At 44.6% G+C, this 19470-nt stretch overlaps 1 protein-coding gene across 1 annotated transcript in view; it reads left to right on the forward strand.

Annotated features, from left to right (window-relative positions):
* The first annotated feature begins 958 nt into the window (after window positions 1-958).
* PTGS1 (prostaglandin-endoperoxide synthase 1) overlaps window positions 959-19470 on the forward strand; it is a 96243-nt gene continuing 77731 nt past the window's right edge. The window contains exons 1-2 of the mRNA XM_075834228.1: window positions 959-1021; window positions 1112-1180. Of these exons, the coding sequence (XP_075690343.1) occupies window positions 1015-1021; window positions 1112-1180 (76 nt within the window). The 5' untranslated portion in view covers window positions 959-1014. The remainder of the gene's footprint in view (window positions 1022-1111; window positions 1181-19470) is intronic.

Below are 19470 nucleotides of genomic sequence, written 5' to 3' on the forward strand. Positions count from 1 at the left end.
CACATTTTTTATCCCTATTGACTTCAAATTATGCTTTTTGATGTGTTTTAGGATCTCATTGTGCTGCAGTGCTGAAATGCAGCTAAACTATGTGTGAATGAGGCCCTTGACTTGCAGGAACTGAGGCACATGAAGGTTTTTTCTGATAGATGCCATATGAAAAAAATAAAAATAATCATGCCATTATTCTCATTGACACATAATATGAGTCCTACGGGTCTGAAATATGAGCCCATGGGGACTCTTTGTGACACTATACATCATTTAGAGCGATTCAATGCAATAAAGCACGTGGCAAGTTTAGTTATTTTTTTGCAAAATCATAGTTTTTTTTATCGAAAAATTTAATTGACAGCAAATACATGAAAAATGCTCAGATTGTAACATCATTCGTAGTGCCTGAAAGCCCATAAAATTCTACGAGGAGGAAAAATTGGCATCTTGCTATGCCGGCGTAAATGAGGCTCATGTGCACAGAAAAGCTGCGTGCGTGAACCGTACACAGCAGCACGCAGAGTCCCTAGAGGTTTGTTTACAGGACCGTACGATGCCCCTGTGAGAACACCTGTATATACAACATGCGTTGCACCCTGAGGTACAACATGGGCCGAGAGTAGGTTATGGGCACCTCATTAAAGATCCATAATACGGCTATGTGTATGAGCCTTTATATTAAGTAAAAATTAGAGACAAGTGGAACTATGACTGGTACGTTCAGGAATATTGAAGAGCAAGTAAATGTTGTCTGTCACACCAACCAAATGATAAACTTACCCCAATATTAAAAATATAAAAATACGAAATAAAACCTGCTGTCCTATATAGCAGTACGGGAGAGGAATATCTAAAAAGTATTTCACTTCCAGCCTAGTTTTCACTATGCCAATCCTACTTGTTGCAGGGGGACGGTTTGGAAACTGGGTGGAGGAGGGGTTAAACCAGTGTGCTGCTGGCCTGAAGTGTGAAGGTTCCACAGTGGTCGTTCTTTATGAAGGAAATAACATAACTGTGGAGATGGCTGGTAAGTATCTCCAGCTTCACTCTACAACCTCTTATTCTGGATACACGTGTGATACATATGTGCTTTATGTGGACTCTTTCTGTATTCCAGGAGGATACTTATTTCTGCTCTTAGTGATCATTCTGAATATTTCCTCTTCATTACAAACGTCTAACACAGGTTAGTACAGTTTTCTATACTTTTCTGGCTTCCTCTCGCACTCTAAGAACAAGTTTAGGTTCCCCTGAAGTTGGCCGTAGAGTGTGAGTGCGGCAGCGAAAGCTCCACTGGGGACAGTGGCTGATGTAGGTGCCCAGTCAGTACAGCACTGAGGAATATGTTGGTGCTATATAAACAGCAGGTAATAGTAATACCTCTGAAGAGTGCATTCCATAGCAGAGAAGCGTTGTAACTTGCACAGCACTGTAGTGAAATCTTGATCTCCTTCGTTTCACACCTTTACTTTAGTGCATGCTACAGAATAGCATTGGTGCTTGTGCCTTGGTCGTAGTTGGGATTATAAGAACCTCCTAAATAATGGAAACTATTTAAAAAAGACGTGTTCCTTCAATGAATATTCCTCTAAAACTCTCATTGAAAAGAGTAGTCAACTACACTTTCAATACCGGACTCTCTTGGCATAATTTTGACTAATGATAGTCTATGGGCACATTAGACGTACACATTGGGAGAATTTCCCGGCACATACACAGTGTGAACCTAGCCTTATTTGTAATTAGAATGTGGATCGGGATGTTGGTTTAATATGTGTTGGGTGCTTTGTATATATAACTTTAGAACTGCACGTTTAACCCTTAAATCCCTAAAATCTGTTTGGGTCTTCATAATCAGACACACATTACATTGACTTTTGGTAAATGTTTATTTTTTCTTTATTTGTTAGAGATTTTAGTGTTATAAATGTTTTTTTTTTTTATATGTTCTCTTTTTCTTTTATTATTTGTATAGATACAGAATCAGCTTTATGTGCTGTGGTTGGGATTTGTTAAATTAGGAGATTATGTTATTTTATGATTAAAACTCTGAATAATTAGAATGAAGTCTCTAAAATACAATCCAAAAAAGTGTTTGCCAATGTCTTAGGGTATGCTCACAGGCTGTGTTGTCATCCATTTTTCGGGGCGTATACGCCTCGAAAAACAGCTGAACAAAACAGAAGCTGAACGCCTCCAATCATCTGTCCATTGATTTCAATGGGAAAAACAGTGTTTCGTTCAGACGGGGCGTTTCTTTTTTACGCAGGCGTTTTAAAAAATGGCGCGTAAAAAATTGCCCCGTAAAAAGAAGTATATGTCACTTCTTGAGCCGTTTTTGGAGCCGTTTTTCATTGTGTCAATAGAAAAACAGCTCCAAAAACGGCTCAAAAAAACGCATCAAAAAACGTTTGATGCTTTAAAAACAGCTGAAAATCAGAGGCTGAAACAGCTCCGTATTTTACAGCCGTTTTTACTGTAGCGTGTTAACATACCCTGATGCTTATAGGTTGGCAAAAACTGGGGTGGAGGTGGGAGAATTAATCAAAATATCATGTCATGAAAAGGAACTCAAAACCACATTATACGACATTCCTTTTTCCCCTTCGACTGGTTCAACTTGATGGACATGTTAATTTTATCAACCAGACTATGTAGCTAGATTATAAAACACTCCCGACCTGTCTCTTATCTCTTGTTGTAACTGAAGGCTCAACAAACGTTAAACTTTTTAAGGGTATGTTCACACAGCTTATTTACGGACGTAATTCGGGCGTTTTACGCCTGGAATTACGTCCGAGAATACGGCTTGAAAGCGTTGACAAACATCTGCCCATTGAAAGCAATGGGCTGACGTTTATCTGTTCACACGAGGCGTATATTTACGTGTTGCTGTCAAAAGACGGCGCGTAAATAGACGCCCGCGCCAAAGAAGTGTCATGTCACTTCTTCAGACATAAATGGAGCCGTTTTCCATGGACTCCATGGAAAACCAGCTCCAGTTACGTCCGTAATGGACGCGGCGTTCAAGCGCCTGCACATGCCGTTACAGCTGAAATGACGGGGCTGTTTTCTCCTGGAAACAGCCCCGTAATTTCGGCTGTTACGGACGCTGCCGTGTGAACATACCCTAACATTTACCAAGTTGGGGCAAGCCCATTAATTTATAAAAAATTGGAATAAGCCAGATCTCATAATGTGAGTGTGCACAAGGCATGTTGTGTATTTTTAGTTTTAACTCTTGATGGTACTTTATATGTGGATGTATTGAAATGGTCCTTTTTTTTTTTGTGGTGGTGGGTGGGGTGGAGTATGGTTTCTTAGCTGTCTCTATCAGCAGTAAAATATAAAGGAACACTCCAGGCAAAATTGCAAATTCTGTACAGATGCAAAGTGAATACTTTACACAGGTCAGGCTCTGTTCACATCACAATGGTGAACTACGTTTGGCATATGTGTTGTGAAGGCTCCTGGTGCATAAAGGTGTTCTTTTGGCATACACCTGGTAACTTTATAGAGTGGCGTAGTAGACTATGCTATTCTATACACAGGGAAACAGCAAATAAAATTATATCGCACAGTATACGTTTCTTTTCTCCAATGGGAACCTATTGTCAATGTATGCCTATACAGCGACATACAGCCTCCCATTGGAGGTATACCGTATGTGGAGATATATAATGTATACCTCAACATAAGGCTCAAACATGATGTGAAAAGAGCCTTATGGGGTTACGAAGTAAGAGGATGGCACAAAAACCGTCTAACTACAAACCGGCATCATTGCAGGCAGAGCACCCCCTCAAATCCCAACAATGGAGGCCACGATTGCAGTAAGACAGGGGCTGTGTTTCCACATAGCGCAAATTGCTACGGAATTTCTGCAATAGAAAATCTGCAGCAGAATAAAAAATAAATCTGTCCCAGAAATCCGCAGCAGATAGTGAGTTTTTGCTGCGCGTATTACATGCGTATTTAGTGTTAAACATTGATTATAGCAAAATATATGCACACCCGCGGATTTCCATTGGTTTCTCTGCGTTTCCGCTGCGTAAACCCTGTAAAAACCACGACAAAACAAATTTGTTGTGGAATTTCTGCTCCCCATTGAAGTTTATGGGCCAAACCAGCAGCATCTTCACGCAGAACATGCAGCATAAATTGACATGTTGCTGAATTAAAAGTTGCCTGCGCGACTTTTCTGCATTTATTTTCCCGCACAGTGTACCTGAAATGTACTAAATCTCATTGACTTTGATGCTACTGTAAATGCTGCGGAATTTCCGCTCAGAATTCCGTTGCAGAAATTTGACAGTGTTTACACTAAGTTTACAGCTTTATGGGAGCATAGTATTAGCTCTCACGCCATGATAGACTGGATTTATGGTTTTATCTGGAGTGGCTTACCAGCCCTTTCTACAGGGGTTGTACAGGATTAGAAAATCTAGGCTGATTTCTTCAAAAAACATTCCCAAAACAGTACTCAGGTTGTGTATGGTATTGCAGCTCAGCCCCATTCCCTTCAATGGAGCTGATCTGCAATACTAGCCACAACCCATGGACAGGTGTGGCGCTGTTTCTGGAAGAAAGCAGCTATGTTTTTCTAAGCCTCTCGACAACCTTTAAGAGACATATGTGAGCTACTTCCATACTGCTCAGTATACACCTACTGGTGGGGCAGATTGTGATGTTTCCAACGCATTACTGGCCAGAATTGCTTTTTTAATACAGCATTCAGATGCACTAACCATCGTTCACAAAGAAACAAACATCTTGTTAGATTTATAGTATTTCTTTTCCATTTTAGAAATGTTAGCAATTAAATTTTATGGATCTAAAAACATTTTGCCATGCTCTAAAACAGGTGTGCACAAATATTCTTAGGCTCCATGCACATGAACGTGCTTTTGCAGCCGCAATTCCCCCGAAAATCCACGGGAGAATTGTGGCCCCATTCATTCCTATGGGGCCATGCACGCAACCGTGGTTTTCCCGGTCCGTGCATGTCCAAGGAGCCCGGACCGCAGCCGAAAAAAATGGCCGAGGCCATGTGCATGGCCCGCGATTTGCAGGCGGCTCGCAACTGAGGCCGGATTTACACGAGCGTGTGCGTTTTGCGTGCGCGAAAAACGCTGCGTTTTGCGCGTGCAAAAGGCACTTAACAGCTCCGTGTGTCATCACCATATGATGTGTGGCTGCGTGATTTTCGCGCAGCCGCCATCATTATGACACTCTGTTTGTATGTTTGTAAACAGAAAAGCAGGTGGTGCTTTTCTGTTTTCATTCATACTTCTTACTGCTGTTGTGCGAATCACGCGCGTCACACGGAAGTGCTTCCGTGTGCTGCGCGTGATTTTCACGCCCCCATTGACTTCAATGGGTGCGTGATGCGCGAACAACGCACAAATATCGGACATGTTGCGAGTTTTACGCAGCGGACTCACGCTGCGTGAAACTCACAGACCCCATAGACTAACATAGGCCTATGCGAGGCGCGTGAAAATCACGCACGTTGCACGGACGTATATCACGTTCGTCTAAATAAGCACTGACAGTCCGCTGCCGGCCAACCTGAAAATCACGGCCGTGCACATGGTTACTGTCGTGTGCATGAGGCCTTGGTCCGAGGGCCAGATTCCTAATAACATTTTGATGTAATAAACAAATGTATAACATGGTCAGGTTTGAGCAAGGCCACATGATGTCATTTCATAACTAGACATTGTACCATCATTGCCTACAAATAGATGAAAACCAATGTAGCATGTTGTACAGTATACCCGCTTCAATGCCCCATTGTGATAATAACCAGATTGCCCTAATGCTGTGACAGCCGGCCACTATGTAGCCATAGCCTAAATACTACTGAGTGTATTATATCAAGTCTCTGCCCTTCTTCTTCTGAGTCTTTCCAATTGGCAAGTCAAAGCATATACACAAAGGGGTTGTTAAAAGGATATGGACATCAGATAAAGGACCCCCTTATATAGGAGTCAGAACCAAGAGCCATTCTAGCGGACCTGACCTGTCCATGATTTATACGGCTTGCATGTAATGCTAAATATCCCCTGCATGGGCTTTCAGATATGGCTGCCCTGGAGATAGCAAATGATCGCCGGAGGTTAGAGAAGCCAGACTGGCTTCTTTTTAGAAAGTGTCTTTGTGAGACAACCCCTTCAAGTTGAATTTACTGACAGCATGTTGGGATACATTACTAATACTACGGTACGCTAGTATGTTACTGCAGTGTAGAGTTGTATTGTTGAGATGGCGTGTGCTATTGAAGAATACAGGGCATCTACTAAACTATGCCAGGTTGCACCTGAAATATTTACCATAAAGTGGCATAAAAAGTTTAGAACAAATGAGTCTTGCGTCTATTTTTCTACACCTACGAGCCGTATGTGTATGGGTGGGTCGGGAGGAATACTAGTCAGCCATATGAGTGTTCAGCCAACAGCTATCTAAGGTTTATGGCTACCCTAAGGCACTGTTTAATTTTGGGTACATTTTGTTATGCGATCTTTGTAGTCTTAAGGTGTTGCAATTCCATTAAATAGTCTGGTTCTTGTCCTGTTTCTGTATCCAAGCCCTGGAGGGGAACCAGTACGTAGATTCCCAAAAAAGATTCCATGTAAGCATTTATTTACATTAACAGCTTTGAGAGTCTATCACAGGAGTCTGATTTACGACATAGGGGGAGATTTATTTAGAATGTGCCAGTCCTAATAAGAAACAAGCTGGAGTAGGATGCAGCAAATGCATACGCCTCTTAATGAATCTGTTGCATCTTTGACTATCCGTACGCCACTGAATGAAATCTACACCAGCCAGGAACTGTGTCAATTTTTGCTATAATTTACACCTGCTGCCGACCCAGAAGTCAATATTTTTGCAACTTTTTGGCTGTTTGCGGCATTTCAATGCATAAAACTTGTGTAGAAACATTGTTAAATTCCCGCACAGTCTCTGCTGTGAACTCCAGTTCCTAAGGATGTCACATTTCCTGTACCCCATGGGATAGGAGAGCTCATTCTTGACTAGAAAAGTAGAAATTAAAGAGGTTTTCCAGCCAGTAAAAATAGACGGCCTATCCTCAGGATAGGCCATCAATAGCTGATGGGTTGTGGTCCGACTCCCGGTACCCTCGCCAATCAGCTGTTTTGAAGGTGGTGCAACGCTCGTACGAGCGCTGCTTCCCCTTCATTTCTACTTGCTCACTGTGAAAAGTCAACACACATTTAGCGACGATTCACAGGTATTGCTGCCTTTTCTCCCAATGAAGTCAGCGCTGCACGAGCGCTGCACCCCCTTCAAAACAGCAGATCTGCGGGGGTCCCAGAACTCGGACCCCGACCCATCAGCTATTGATGGCCTATCAATTTTTACTGGCTGGAGAACTCCTTTAATGTCCCATTTTCGTTCACTTATAATGGAAGGGCTGTGGTCAAGTCTATAAAAAGCTTAATGCTCTGAACATGAAAGGTTTTAGGGGATCATTCAGGGGTGTAACTATAGGGATGCAGAGGTAGCAGTCACACCTGGGCCCTAGAGACTGAGGTGGTCTTATGCCACATATGCCGACAAAAGTTCTTTAAATGTAATGTCTATAAAAACGAACATCAGAAAGGTCCAGACTATGATTTTTATTTTATTTTTTGCTCCTCTTTATAAGCGTGAAATTGGGACAGAAAAATGGTTGATGACGTTTGGTATTGGTGAAGAATTAGGAATATCAGGGAAAGAAATGTAAGCAAATATCTGAATCCTTGACTACATCACTTAACCGCCTACTTGAGACATAAATGAAAGCATTAAATCTATGCTCGGAAGAGTTAAATAGAAAAGAAAGAAAAAGAAAGATTGGATAGCTACAATCACTTAAAACCTGAAGATGCAAACAAGATATTCTAGAAAAATACTATATGACTGCAGCTAAAATCATCATGACTGCACTCAATAATGACTTGTAAACCACCAGTTGCTCTACTGAAGCTGCTTTTACCATTCATATGATATATAAAGTTCCCATACCTTCAGAACTTGAGGATTTCAGAATGTTGGATTGCTCAGATGTACAGTACTACCTTAAATCGCTCTGGTGGTGGCCATAAATGGTCTATGTAGTCCTGGCCAGCCGCTATCAGCACCACAAGCGCTCGTCTATGCAGTTTTCCAGCATGGCTCAGTGCCTGATGAATGTCGCTTAGACCGAAACGTCGCACTCTGCCACTGGCATTAAAAACAAAATAAAAAATACCTTTTGTTTCAAAATTGGTGTGCTGGATACTCTTTTATACTTATCCTGTGGATAGGTCATCAGTCTAAAAGACTGCCATATGACCAGACAACCCCTTTAAGGATATCAGGGAGGATAACTGTACTACATGAAAGTTGTTCGCTCATACAGGAGCTGTTTGTTAGGGATTTTTTTTGTGTGTGCAGATATATTGAATGAATGTGGCTAGTGATTGGCTATGTTGCAGACTTTGTGGTCTCTTAACTTCATGTAACAGCAACAACTCCTTTTTACTAAATAAGTCCTATAGTAAATAATGCAAAATGTGTTATGTAAAAAAAATGTGTCCTATAGAAGTTATTTTATTTATACGGAGGAAACTCATTAGTGTAATGGCCATTTACTGATTGAAGAGGTGTCTAGGTGAATCCCAAGCTGAGCGGTCTCATTCCGACTCCGCTATGAAGCTCATCTAAGATTATAATGGAAACCAGTATCATGTGACAACATAATACAACACTGTAACGCATCCACACAGGGTTATAACTATAGGGAGTGCTGAGTCACACCTGCGCCCTGGTATGTGAGGGGGACCAAAGTTCCTGCTGCCACGAAGACCAGTTTTATAAATGGTACATATTAGGTGGAGGGCCCAGATTTTGCACTGGGACCAAGGAACTACAAGTTATGACTCTGCATCCATATTGTTATTCAGTCTCCATCTTCAATGGAAGGTTCAGTGGTTGTCTGAATTTGTAGTATTCAACACAGAATTTATTAACCTGGGTCATCTTGCTATGATGTAGTTACAGGAGTTGTCCCAGAATCGACAATTATCGCCTATCCACTTAAGTAATAATTGTTTGCTCGCGAGAACTGGGGTCCTGAGTCCCCAGATCTTCCTCACTGCATCGCCCACAGTGAGCAAGAGCTAGAATGAAGCGGTGGTTGAGCATGCGCCTGCCACTCTACTTAATGTTTATGGGACTGACGTTAACAGCCGAGTGCTGTATTCGACTGTTTTCGTCATTTGCATAAATTGTTGGTCAAGGCTCCCTGCTCCACCATTGGATTCAACTGTATCTGCATCCTGAGAACACAGATACAGTTGAAACCAGGACATGCCACCTGCCGCCGGGACAGTGGGACAACTGAGAGGCTTGGCATACACAACCAATTTAAAATCAGATTTGTATTTGAAAACACAAACATTTTTGGGGGAAAAAGAGTAGTTGGAGAAAATCTCTCCCTTCGGAGATGTAAAAGTTTGTCGAACATGAGATTCCAGGAAACTATTTCGGCAAAGGGAATTCAGGAAGCAAAATATGTTATTAGCTCAAAGCAGCTGGGGGCAACATTAACATTGGAGAGTCTATTTTACATTATATCACAGATGGCATGCCATGTTTTTTGGCATGACAATAAATCAATGTACACAGAAGTATTCATTCTCTTCTAGCTCTTGAACTTAATGACATAAATACATACTAATCACCTGATTCTCTAATGATAAGGTTCTCTCTGGGATTGAGGCCATCAGAATTTCATTCACTGACTGGAAGCTGCATGATGAATGAAGCAAGTGATCTTTATAATATTACTTTTTCTGTGATGTCCTGATAATAATTGTAGTTATTGCTGGTTAACTCACTAAGCGGCACTATGGCAGCCTAAAGTGGTAATGGATAAAATTATTGAAGACGTAACGAATATTATGCGTTAAAGTGTGTTTCCCATAAACAACATTTATCATCTATCCGCAGGGTAGGTGAAAAATGTCTGATAATTTCTTACGAGAACAAGAATTCCTGAGTTCACTATGTCAATGGAGCGGTACTGTGCATGCTCGACCACCGCTCCATTCACTGTCTATGGGATTGCCGTTGATAGCCAATTACAGCACCAGGATATTTCCAGCAGTCCCATAGACAGTGAGAGGAGCGGTGGCCGAGCATGTGCAGTACCGCTCCATTCACATACCTGTAGGGTACTCGGCGACGCTCACAACCCCAACCAATCAGACATTTATCACCTATCCTGTAGATAGGTAATAGATATTCTTTAATGGTGGCTATGATGGAAACGTGTCAGAACACACTGTGCATTGCAGCTTCCTCCATTTGGGGAGTGCCCATGCTGACACTATCCACCGCCAAAAGTGCCTACAATGGGCACGTGAGAATTAAAACTGGACAATAGAGCAATGAAAGAAGGTGGCCTCGTCTAACGAATCATGTTTTATTTTACATCATGTGGATGGTCGGATGCAACACATACCTGGGGAATAGAAGGCATGTGGATGCAGAATGCTCTGGGCTATATTCTGCTTGGAAACCTTGTGGATGTCACTTTGACACAAACCACCTACCTAAACATTGTTGCAGACCCAGTACACCCCTTCATGGCAACTGCATTCCCTCATGGCAGTGGCCTTTCTGCAAAAATTGTTCAGGAATGGTTTAGGGAACATATCCGAGACTTCAAGGTGTTATTCGGCCTCTAAATTTCACAAATCTCTATCGGATTGTGCATCGGTTGGATGTACTGAAAGACACCAGTCTGATCCATGGAGGCCCCACCTCGCGACTTTTAGAACCTAAATGATCTGCTTCTAATGTCTAAGGCTTTGTTCACATCTGTGTTGGGGTCCCGTTCTGTCGGAGCTTTCCGTCAGAACGGGACCCTGAACAGACACAAACTGACACGAACGGAAACCAGAGGTTATGACTACGCTATTGCTTCCGGCAAAACGATGGATCCGGTGTACAACAGAGACAAACGGAAACCATGGGCACCGGATTCATCACCATTGAATTCAATGGTGATGGAAACGGAAATCTCTGGTTTCCGTTCGTGCCAGTTTGTGTCTGTTCAGGGTCCCGTTCTGATGGAAAGCTCCGACGCAACGTCAGAACGCGACCCCAACGCAGATGTGGACAGAGCCTAAGGCTACATTCACACAACAGTGAATAAAAATGGCCATTAAAACGGATGCACTGTCAGTTCTTCATAGCCATTTTGCATCAGTGTGTCTCCAAATTTTCAGCGATTTCCAGTCCGTTTGTACGTTTTTCATGGCCGTTTGTCTCTGTTTGCCATCCGTTTTTCATGGCCGTTAAAAAAACGAATGAATTTAATTTGTTTGTTTTATTGTCCAAACCCCCTGAAAACACCACAGTTACCATGTAGATAGTGCTGCAATGACCCTGTAGATAGGACCATTGTGCACACTGTAGATAGTGCCTTCATTGTGCCATAGTGCCCACTGTAGATAGTGCCCACATAGGGCCAGTGCCCACATAGTGCCACATTGCCCACGTAGACAGCACAACAGTGTCCCCTGTAGTGTCACACCCCTGTAGATAGCACCAACCCCCCTGTAGATAGCACCACCCCCCACAGTAGCTAGCACCACCCCCACTGTAGAGAGCACCACCCCCCCACTGTAGAAAGCAGCCCCCTATAAACGACACCACCCCCTGTAGATAGCACCCACATGTAGATAGCACCCCCACATGTAGATAGCACCGACTCCCTGTAAATGGCACCTTCCCCCTGTAGATAGCGCCACTGTAGCTCCCTGTAGGAGCGGAATCCCTTTGGTCGGGGAGCCCCTGATGTCTCCGTCCATATATGGACAGTGACGCCAGGGGCTTCTCCAGTAGCAAAATCCCCAGGCCGGAGCGTCGGCCGGGGATTTCACTCTGGCAGGGGATTCCAGTGGTATCCAGTGACGTCACTGTTCATATATTGACAGTAACGCCAGGGGCTTCTGCAGTAGAGGAATCCCCTGGCCAGAGCGTCGGCCGGGGATTCTGCTTCTACAAGGAGCTACAGCAGCGCTATCTGGAGGGGGAGTGCCATCTATGGGGGGGGGCGCTATCTACAGGGGGGTACTATCTACAGGGAGGGTCAGAGAGAGACAGCAGTCCTTGGCCAGAGATCTCGCGATGCTCTGGCCGGAGACTCCACAGTAGAAAGCCCGACATCACTGTCCATATATGGACAGTAATGTCAAGTGCTTCCCCGGGCTCAGCGCTCAAAGTAGCGCTGTGTGCGGGGAATCCTCGGCCAGGATCAGTTTTTACCGGCTGTTACAAAGATTGAATCCTTAAAAACAGCCGGTATAAACGGAACCATTGACTTCTATGGGAGCCGTGGGGCCTTTAAAACGGCCAAAAATAGGACATGTCTTATTTTTTGACGGCCGCTTTTAAAAAACGGCCATGTGAATACACCCATTGAACTCCGTTGTTCTGAAAATGGCCGTCGCACTGTCGTGTGAATGTAGCCTTAGTACCAGATATACCATATGGACAAAAGTATTGGGACAGACTTCTTAATCTTTGAATTCATGTGTCTCATTCAGTCCCATTGCCACAGGTGTATAAAACCATGCACCTACTCATGCAGTCTGCCTTTACAAACATTTGTAAAGTGTGGTACTGTAATAGGATGGCACTGTTGCAACAAGTCAGTTAGTGGAAACTTCTTCTCTCCTAGATATTCAACGACCAACTCTGAGTGATATTATTGTAAAGTGGAAGCGTTTAGAAACCACAGCAACTCAGCCACAAAGTGGCAGATCACGTAAAGTTACATAGCTTTGTCACCAAGTGCTGTACACAAGAAAATGGCGACAGCACTCTGCGAACACCAATGGCACCTAAACACTATAAATATGCATTACTGCTAAATCTACTTACAATAGTGAGGTTCTCAGTGCACAATTTGATCAAATTGTGTGAGCCCACCTGCCACGACAAGGCATCATCTATAGGTTGGTCCCTATGCTGCACATACACCCAGAACTGGGACTAAGCTTACATATACTAGGGGATGGTAGGAACCAGCATTAAACTAATTAAAATAACAAAAAGTGCTGAGGCGCATAGTGCATAAAAGTCACCAACTCTGGCATTAACATCTGCACAAAAACTGTGCGCCGGGAGCTTCATGGCATAGGTTTTCCTGGCTGAGTAGCTGTATGCAGGCCCTACATTACAAAGTACAATGCCAAGCGTCGGATAAAGTGGTGTAAAGCACGCCGCCACTGAACTCTGGAGAATCGGATACGTGTTCTCTGGAGTGACAAATCACACTTCTCTATCTGGCAGTCTGATGGACAAGTCTGGGTTTGGCAAAAGCAAAGAGAATGTTACCTGCCTGACTGCATTGTGCCAACTGTAAAGTTTGATGGAGGGGGGATAATGCTATGGGGTTGTTTTCCAGGGGTTGGCTTAGGCCCCTTAGTACACAGGACATCTTCAGAGGTCTTGTGAAGTTCATGACTTGACAGTTCAGAGCAGATGCTTAATGACTTAACGGTATATATACTGTATGTATAGGGAAGTTAGATTGTGAGCCCCGCCGGCGACAGGGTGTGCTTGACTTCTCTGTACATTGCTATGGAATATATTGATATTTTATAAATAGCAAGCAATGAATTACAATGGTGGGATTTCCTCTCAGATTGCATTTTTCAATAGTGTTCCCGCATCAGACACATTCTATTCCTTTCCTCTGACGTTTCCTGTATTGAGAATGAATTCTGATGACACAGCGTTTTGGCCAACATCTCTTCGAATAACTACAATTTGACGTTTTCAGTATTTTACATTGATGGCTTATCCTTTCCTCGCTCAAGCGTCCATGTGACAGTGTCTGGTACTGCAGCTCAGCCCCGATCACTTGAATGAACGCGTATGGGCATCCCTGTGACAGGAACTACAATAAAGTGGCTGCTGTGCTCTGCTGCCCCCTCATTCTGTTGATTAGGGAGTATCCTTAGAGTGGGACCTTCACTGATTGAGCATTTATAATCAATCCTAAGGATAGGTCGTCAATGTAAAATCTTACACAGTGAGAGTTTCTTTTTTTTTTTTTTTTTTTTAATTCGCTCCGGCTAATAGAGGAGGATTCTGAACCAGACAACCCACATTCACTAATACAATATTTGAAAGTGGGTTTTCTAAACCAGACAACTACTTTAAATATGAATAACCAACTAAAATGAAAAAAATACTGTATAATACTGTATAGGCAGGGAAGTAGCGGATTGCATAGGGTGAATGCCCAATATGCTCACCTGGTAAATTTGAAATTTGTGCGGCCCGGGCACAATACTGTGGCTAGGTGTGGGTATAGCTGATCACACTGCTGCTGAGGCTGTAAAACAGGTCCATATGAACATCCGTTAAAATCAGGTAATCAAATAATTAAGTAATTAATTACCTTTAGGACCCATGCACACGACCGTATTTTCATCCATCCATAAATACTGTCTGTAAATATGGATACTAATAATAATCTTTATTTATATAGCGCCAACATATTCTGCAGCACTTTATAATTCAGAGGGTACATTGTACAGACAATATCAGATATTACATAGTGACAAAACTAATTTACAATCAAACAAGAGGAGTGAGGACCCGGCTCACAAGAGCTTACAATCTATGGGCAAATAAGGGAGAGACAAAATGTGAAAAATGCTTGTTCAGTAGTGACTTCCAGCCATCTTTTATACACCTGAAGAAGACGTCGGTCCGGCATAGAAACGCGTAGTCTGTACAATAAAAATAGATTTACATTACGAACAATCTGATGACCTTCTTTGGATGTTAGCAGCGCTATTTCTGGGTTCACCTTTTTTCCATATACCCAAGTTCTCACTCAGCGGTTCCTGTGCTTAGGCGACCGGCTTCTGAACCTAGCTGCAGCTTCATCTTATACACAAATTCTGGCCTTCAATAGGTGAGCAGTTTTTAATATATGCCATTTGCTCTACCTTTACATTTTGTGACCTGCACCATGTGGCGCCGTGTTTTTCAACTTTTTTTCTAGAGAAGAAGAAAGGGGCCTAGAGAAGACTTCTTCTGTTATTGGGTCAAATGCTGAAAGTAAAGAGGGAGTGCAGGAGGGAAGGGGATCCATGTTACTAGGGGACTGGTAGATCCGTATTCATCTGCAACGTATCCGCATATATGGAACGATATCCGCAAATACGGTCCGTAGTGCATCCGTAATGTATCCGTATATACGGATCCGAAAAAAGGAGAAAACCACAAATGATGTGCAACAGCTGCAAACCTGGCATCGCCTAGCAACGTTTCCGTAATTACGAACGGCTACAGGTGCACATCCGTAGCCATCTGTAACTCTGGAAGTGCCCATAGGCTTCTGTGGGGAGTCTGTGCCATAATTACAGACAAGAATAGGACATGTTCTATATTTTACAGATCATTTCTACTGAACAGACACCCATCCGTAAAAATACGGAAAGGTGTCCGTAGCCCATAGAAATGAATGGGTCCGTAATTACGGTACGTAATTACGGTACGTAATTATGGATGAAAAATATCTTTGTGTGCATGGGACTTAAAGGGTAGCTAAACTTTTTAAAAGCTTTTGATATTTTGACATGTCTTAGTGACAGAAGTTTTGATCGGCGGGGGTCCGAACACTAAGACCTGCCCCTACCGCTAAAGTAAATCGGCAGAATAGCTTGAGTGAGTGCTCTGCCGCTTAGTTTCTGATCGGCTTTCTCTGCATTTATCAGCGCGGTGTATGGGCTCAATAGACAGTCTACGAGTCCATATACAGCTCGCTAGGCTTTTCAAAGAAAGCCGATCACTAGCGTAGCTGCACAGAGCTCACACGAGCGCTTCTGCCGCTTAGTTTTAGCAATCGGTGGGAGTCTCTGTGCTCAGACCCCCACCAATCCAATCTTCTGACATGACACTATGACATGTCAAACGTTTTTTAAAAGTTTATTTACCCTTTAAATATGAGATTGTGTTCATGGTTATATAAGAAAATGTGTTGTTATTCAATGGGATTACCGACCGTGCAGAAAAATGTCTGCCCCCATGACCTGCCTAGGTAGAGTCGTGTGTTAACCTTAAACCATACTATCCCCCACCCCCATTTAGTAACGACACATGACACCGAGGTTGGATGTGAAATGGCCACAGCAGCCGTTTATTAATTTCACAGTTTTATAAAACAATTTAAATCCGAAACATTCGGATAACTAGTTAGGAATCCACCAGAGAATTCCTCCTAATAATTCACATGACCCAACATGGGTCAGAATCATAAATAACCATTAAACGTTAACATTAACCCGAGCAGAGGAAGTCCTTGAAGCCCCTTCAGATGTTCCTTTCAAGAACACACCGAATTAGCCATCTGCAAACCACTAATTACCTCCAGCCGTAAACCAGCTCGGAAGCACCGTTCACCTCTGCAGATGGCTCCACCCACTAGAAGTCCACTTCAAGGGGATAACACCCGTTGAAGCCCTCAAGTGATATACCGACCACTAGAAGTCCACTTCAAAGGGATAACACCCGATGAAGCCTTCAAGTGACATACCTTCTACCAGAAGACCACTTCAAAGGGATAACACCCGATGAAGTCTTCAACCATGTACCTTTTTTGGGGGACGCATACCCCCGATGCGACCCCCCCACCATTTTGTACTGACTGGCCTCAAGGACTCCCCCCGCCACCGCGAAACAGGCCTTGACCACCTTAAGCCTGTGAGTTCCTCCACACCACCACCGCCCTTTCTATGCCTTCTGCTATAGCCAAGCTCCAAATATCAATGCCAACCTCGGTCAGATGAACCCCGTCACTCCTCCAGAAATTCCCCAATCCTGACTCCAAATCCCTATGCCTCACGCAAATGCCCCCGTTCTTTGCCACAAAACGGGACACCGCCCGGTTAACTTTTATCCGAGCCTTATTGACTCTCTCCACCGATCTAGCTAACCGCCAATGCTTCCTTGGGACTATGTCCGACCACACCACCACCAACTTGGGATAAGATACCCACAAACACAACAAATCATGTTTGATATCCCGCACCAACTCACGAAAAGGGCGGACTCCTAAGTCATTCCCACCCACGTGCAACACTAAAACCTCCGGAACCCTATCAAGCCGCACATATGTCTGGAATTCCGCCAACACCCTGTTCCACGACATACCTCTAAACCCCAGCCAATGCACAACCGCATCCTGTCGCGGAATGCGCAACTGGCGACCATCCGGGCGGACGTCCGCCCTCAAAGCCCCCCAGTGCACGTACGAATGACCCATCAACCACACCAGACAAGGAGGCGAATCTGAAACGGAAAACACAGTTAGGCACCACCATATACATTTGCAAGCATAAACAACAAAATTACAACATATGGGGGCGGACATAGGACTTAAACCTTTTAGACTCCCAACGACCAATACGCCTCACCCCCTCATCATCCAACCCCCAGCGCCCTGCTTCCGTTGCTGCGCCAATCCGGAAGGAATGAGATGAATATGAGCCTGCCGCAACCCCAACCGCCGTCAAACATTTTTTAAAAACAGCTCCAAACTGAAACCTGGACAAGAACGACCCGTCCACATGACATAACAAAGGCAAATCTGGAGACCCCCTGTTTTTTGTAAAACCACGCATGCACTCTACTGGGCACATGACCGACCCCGGGAGAGCGAACAAAACTATCAGTTTTCCCTTCCCTAATTGGTCAGTTTTTGATCTACGCAACCATACCTCCAACCGATCTGCAAAAAGGCTCACCTCCCCAGATCTCAGCCCCCCTGCCTGTTTAGTACTTGGCGACACCAACTCACCTATTCTAAATGCTCCGAAGAACGCCAACGAGAAAGCCAACCGAAACAAATCCATTTCATCTGAAGAACGACATACCGATGCCAATGAACCACCCAACAAGCCCAGCAAAGCAAACGACACCGGCCTTCTACTATCCGCCTCCACCCTACCTCTGCGCAACCCCTTCAAAGCCTGCGATACCAGAAATTCCTTCGATACATCCCGCAAGCCCCGCAACTTAAGCCCAAACGCCACCGCGGATATAAACCGGTTCACCTTCGCTACTGAAAACCCCGCCTCCCAGGCATCCCCTAACCAATACAAAAGTGCCACCAACCTGTCTCTATCCGTATTGACATCACCCAACTCTCTTACCCACTCCTCCCACTGCCTCCAACAAGCAGCATAAGCCCTCCACGTCGTGCCCGCCAAAGACCTTTGTAACAGCTGCTCTACGGGACCGATACCAGATCCCATAGATGATCCGGACACGCCAAACCAATACGTTCCGCTCCCGGAGCCAATTGCCGAAACCGGTCCCACTGCGAGCGAGAAAGAGCATCAGCAACACAATTCCGTACACCCGGGACATGCACCGCCACCACCCACGCGTTCAGCGACAAACACACCAACACTAAATGTCGCAACAATTGAACTACCGGAGGAGAGGACGCCGTGATGTTATTAATGGCAAGCACCACACCCATGTTGTCGCAGTAAAAACGGACCTTCTTATCCCTGAGCCTGTCCCCCCAAATGGTAGCCGCCACCACGATGGGAAACAGCTCGAGCAGGGCCAGATTCCGCGTCAATCCACTGGACACCCAGCTAGCCGGCCATTGACCTGCGCACCACGGACCTCCCCCGTAAGCTCCAAAGCCACCCGCCCCAGCCGCATCCGTGAAAATATTCAGATCACTCGTATCCTGCGCTGGGGCCATCCATAGCGAGCGACCATTGTACTGGCCCAAGAAGTCATCCCAAACCTGAAGATCAGCTCGGTGCTCCTCCTTGAGCCTCACAAAATGATGCGGCGCCCGCACTCCCGCCGTTGCCGCCGCCAACCTTCTACCAAACACCCTCCCCATCGGCATAATCCGGCAGGCGAAATTCAACTTCCCCAGCAGCGACTGAAGCTCCCTCAACGACATTTTCTTCCTTCTACAAGCCCGTCGCACCTCCAGCCTCAAAGCACCCAGCTTATCCGCCGGGAGCCGACACTCCATTGCCACCGAGTCAATTTCGATTCCCAAGAAACAAATCGTCGCTACCGGGCCCTCCGTTTTTTCCGGCGCCAAAGGGATCCCAAAATCCCTCGCCACCTTCTGCAGGGCATGAAGCAAGTTACCGCAAACCGGCGAACCCCCCGGGCCAACGCACAAAAAATCATCTAAGTAATGGATCAACGAATCGACCCCGGATACTCCCCTCGTTACCCACTCCACGAAGCTACTAAACGCCTCGAAGTATGCACAAGAAAGAGAACACCCCATCGGAAGGCACCGATCCACGTAAAAGGCCCCATTCCAAAAACAGCCCAACAGCCGTTGGCTTTCTGGATGCACCGGCAACAACCTGAACGCCGCCTCGATGTCGGTTTTTGCTAGCAGCGCCC

The sequence above is a fragment of the Rhinoderma darwinii genome, chromosome 8 (genome assembly GCF_050947455.1).
Source record: "Rhinoderma darwinii isolate aRhiDar2 chromosome 8, aRhiDar2.hap1, whole genome shotgun sequence".
Classification (NCBI taxonomy): domain Eukaryota; kingdom Metazoa; phylum Chordata; class Amphibia; order Anura; family Rhinodermatidae; genus Rhinoderma; species Rhinoderma darwinii.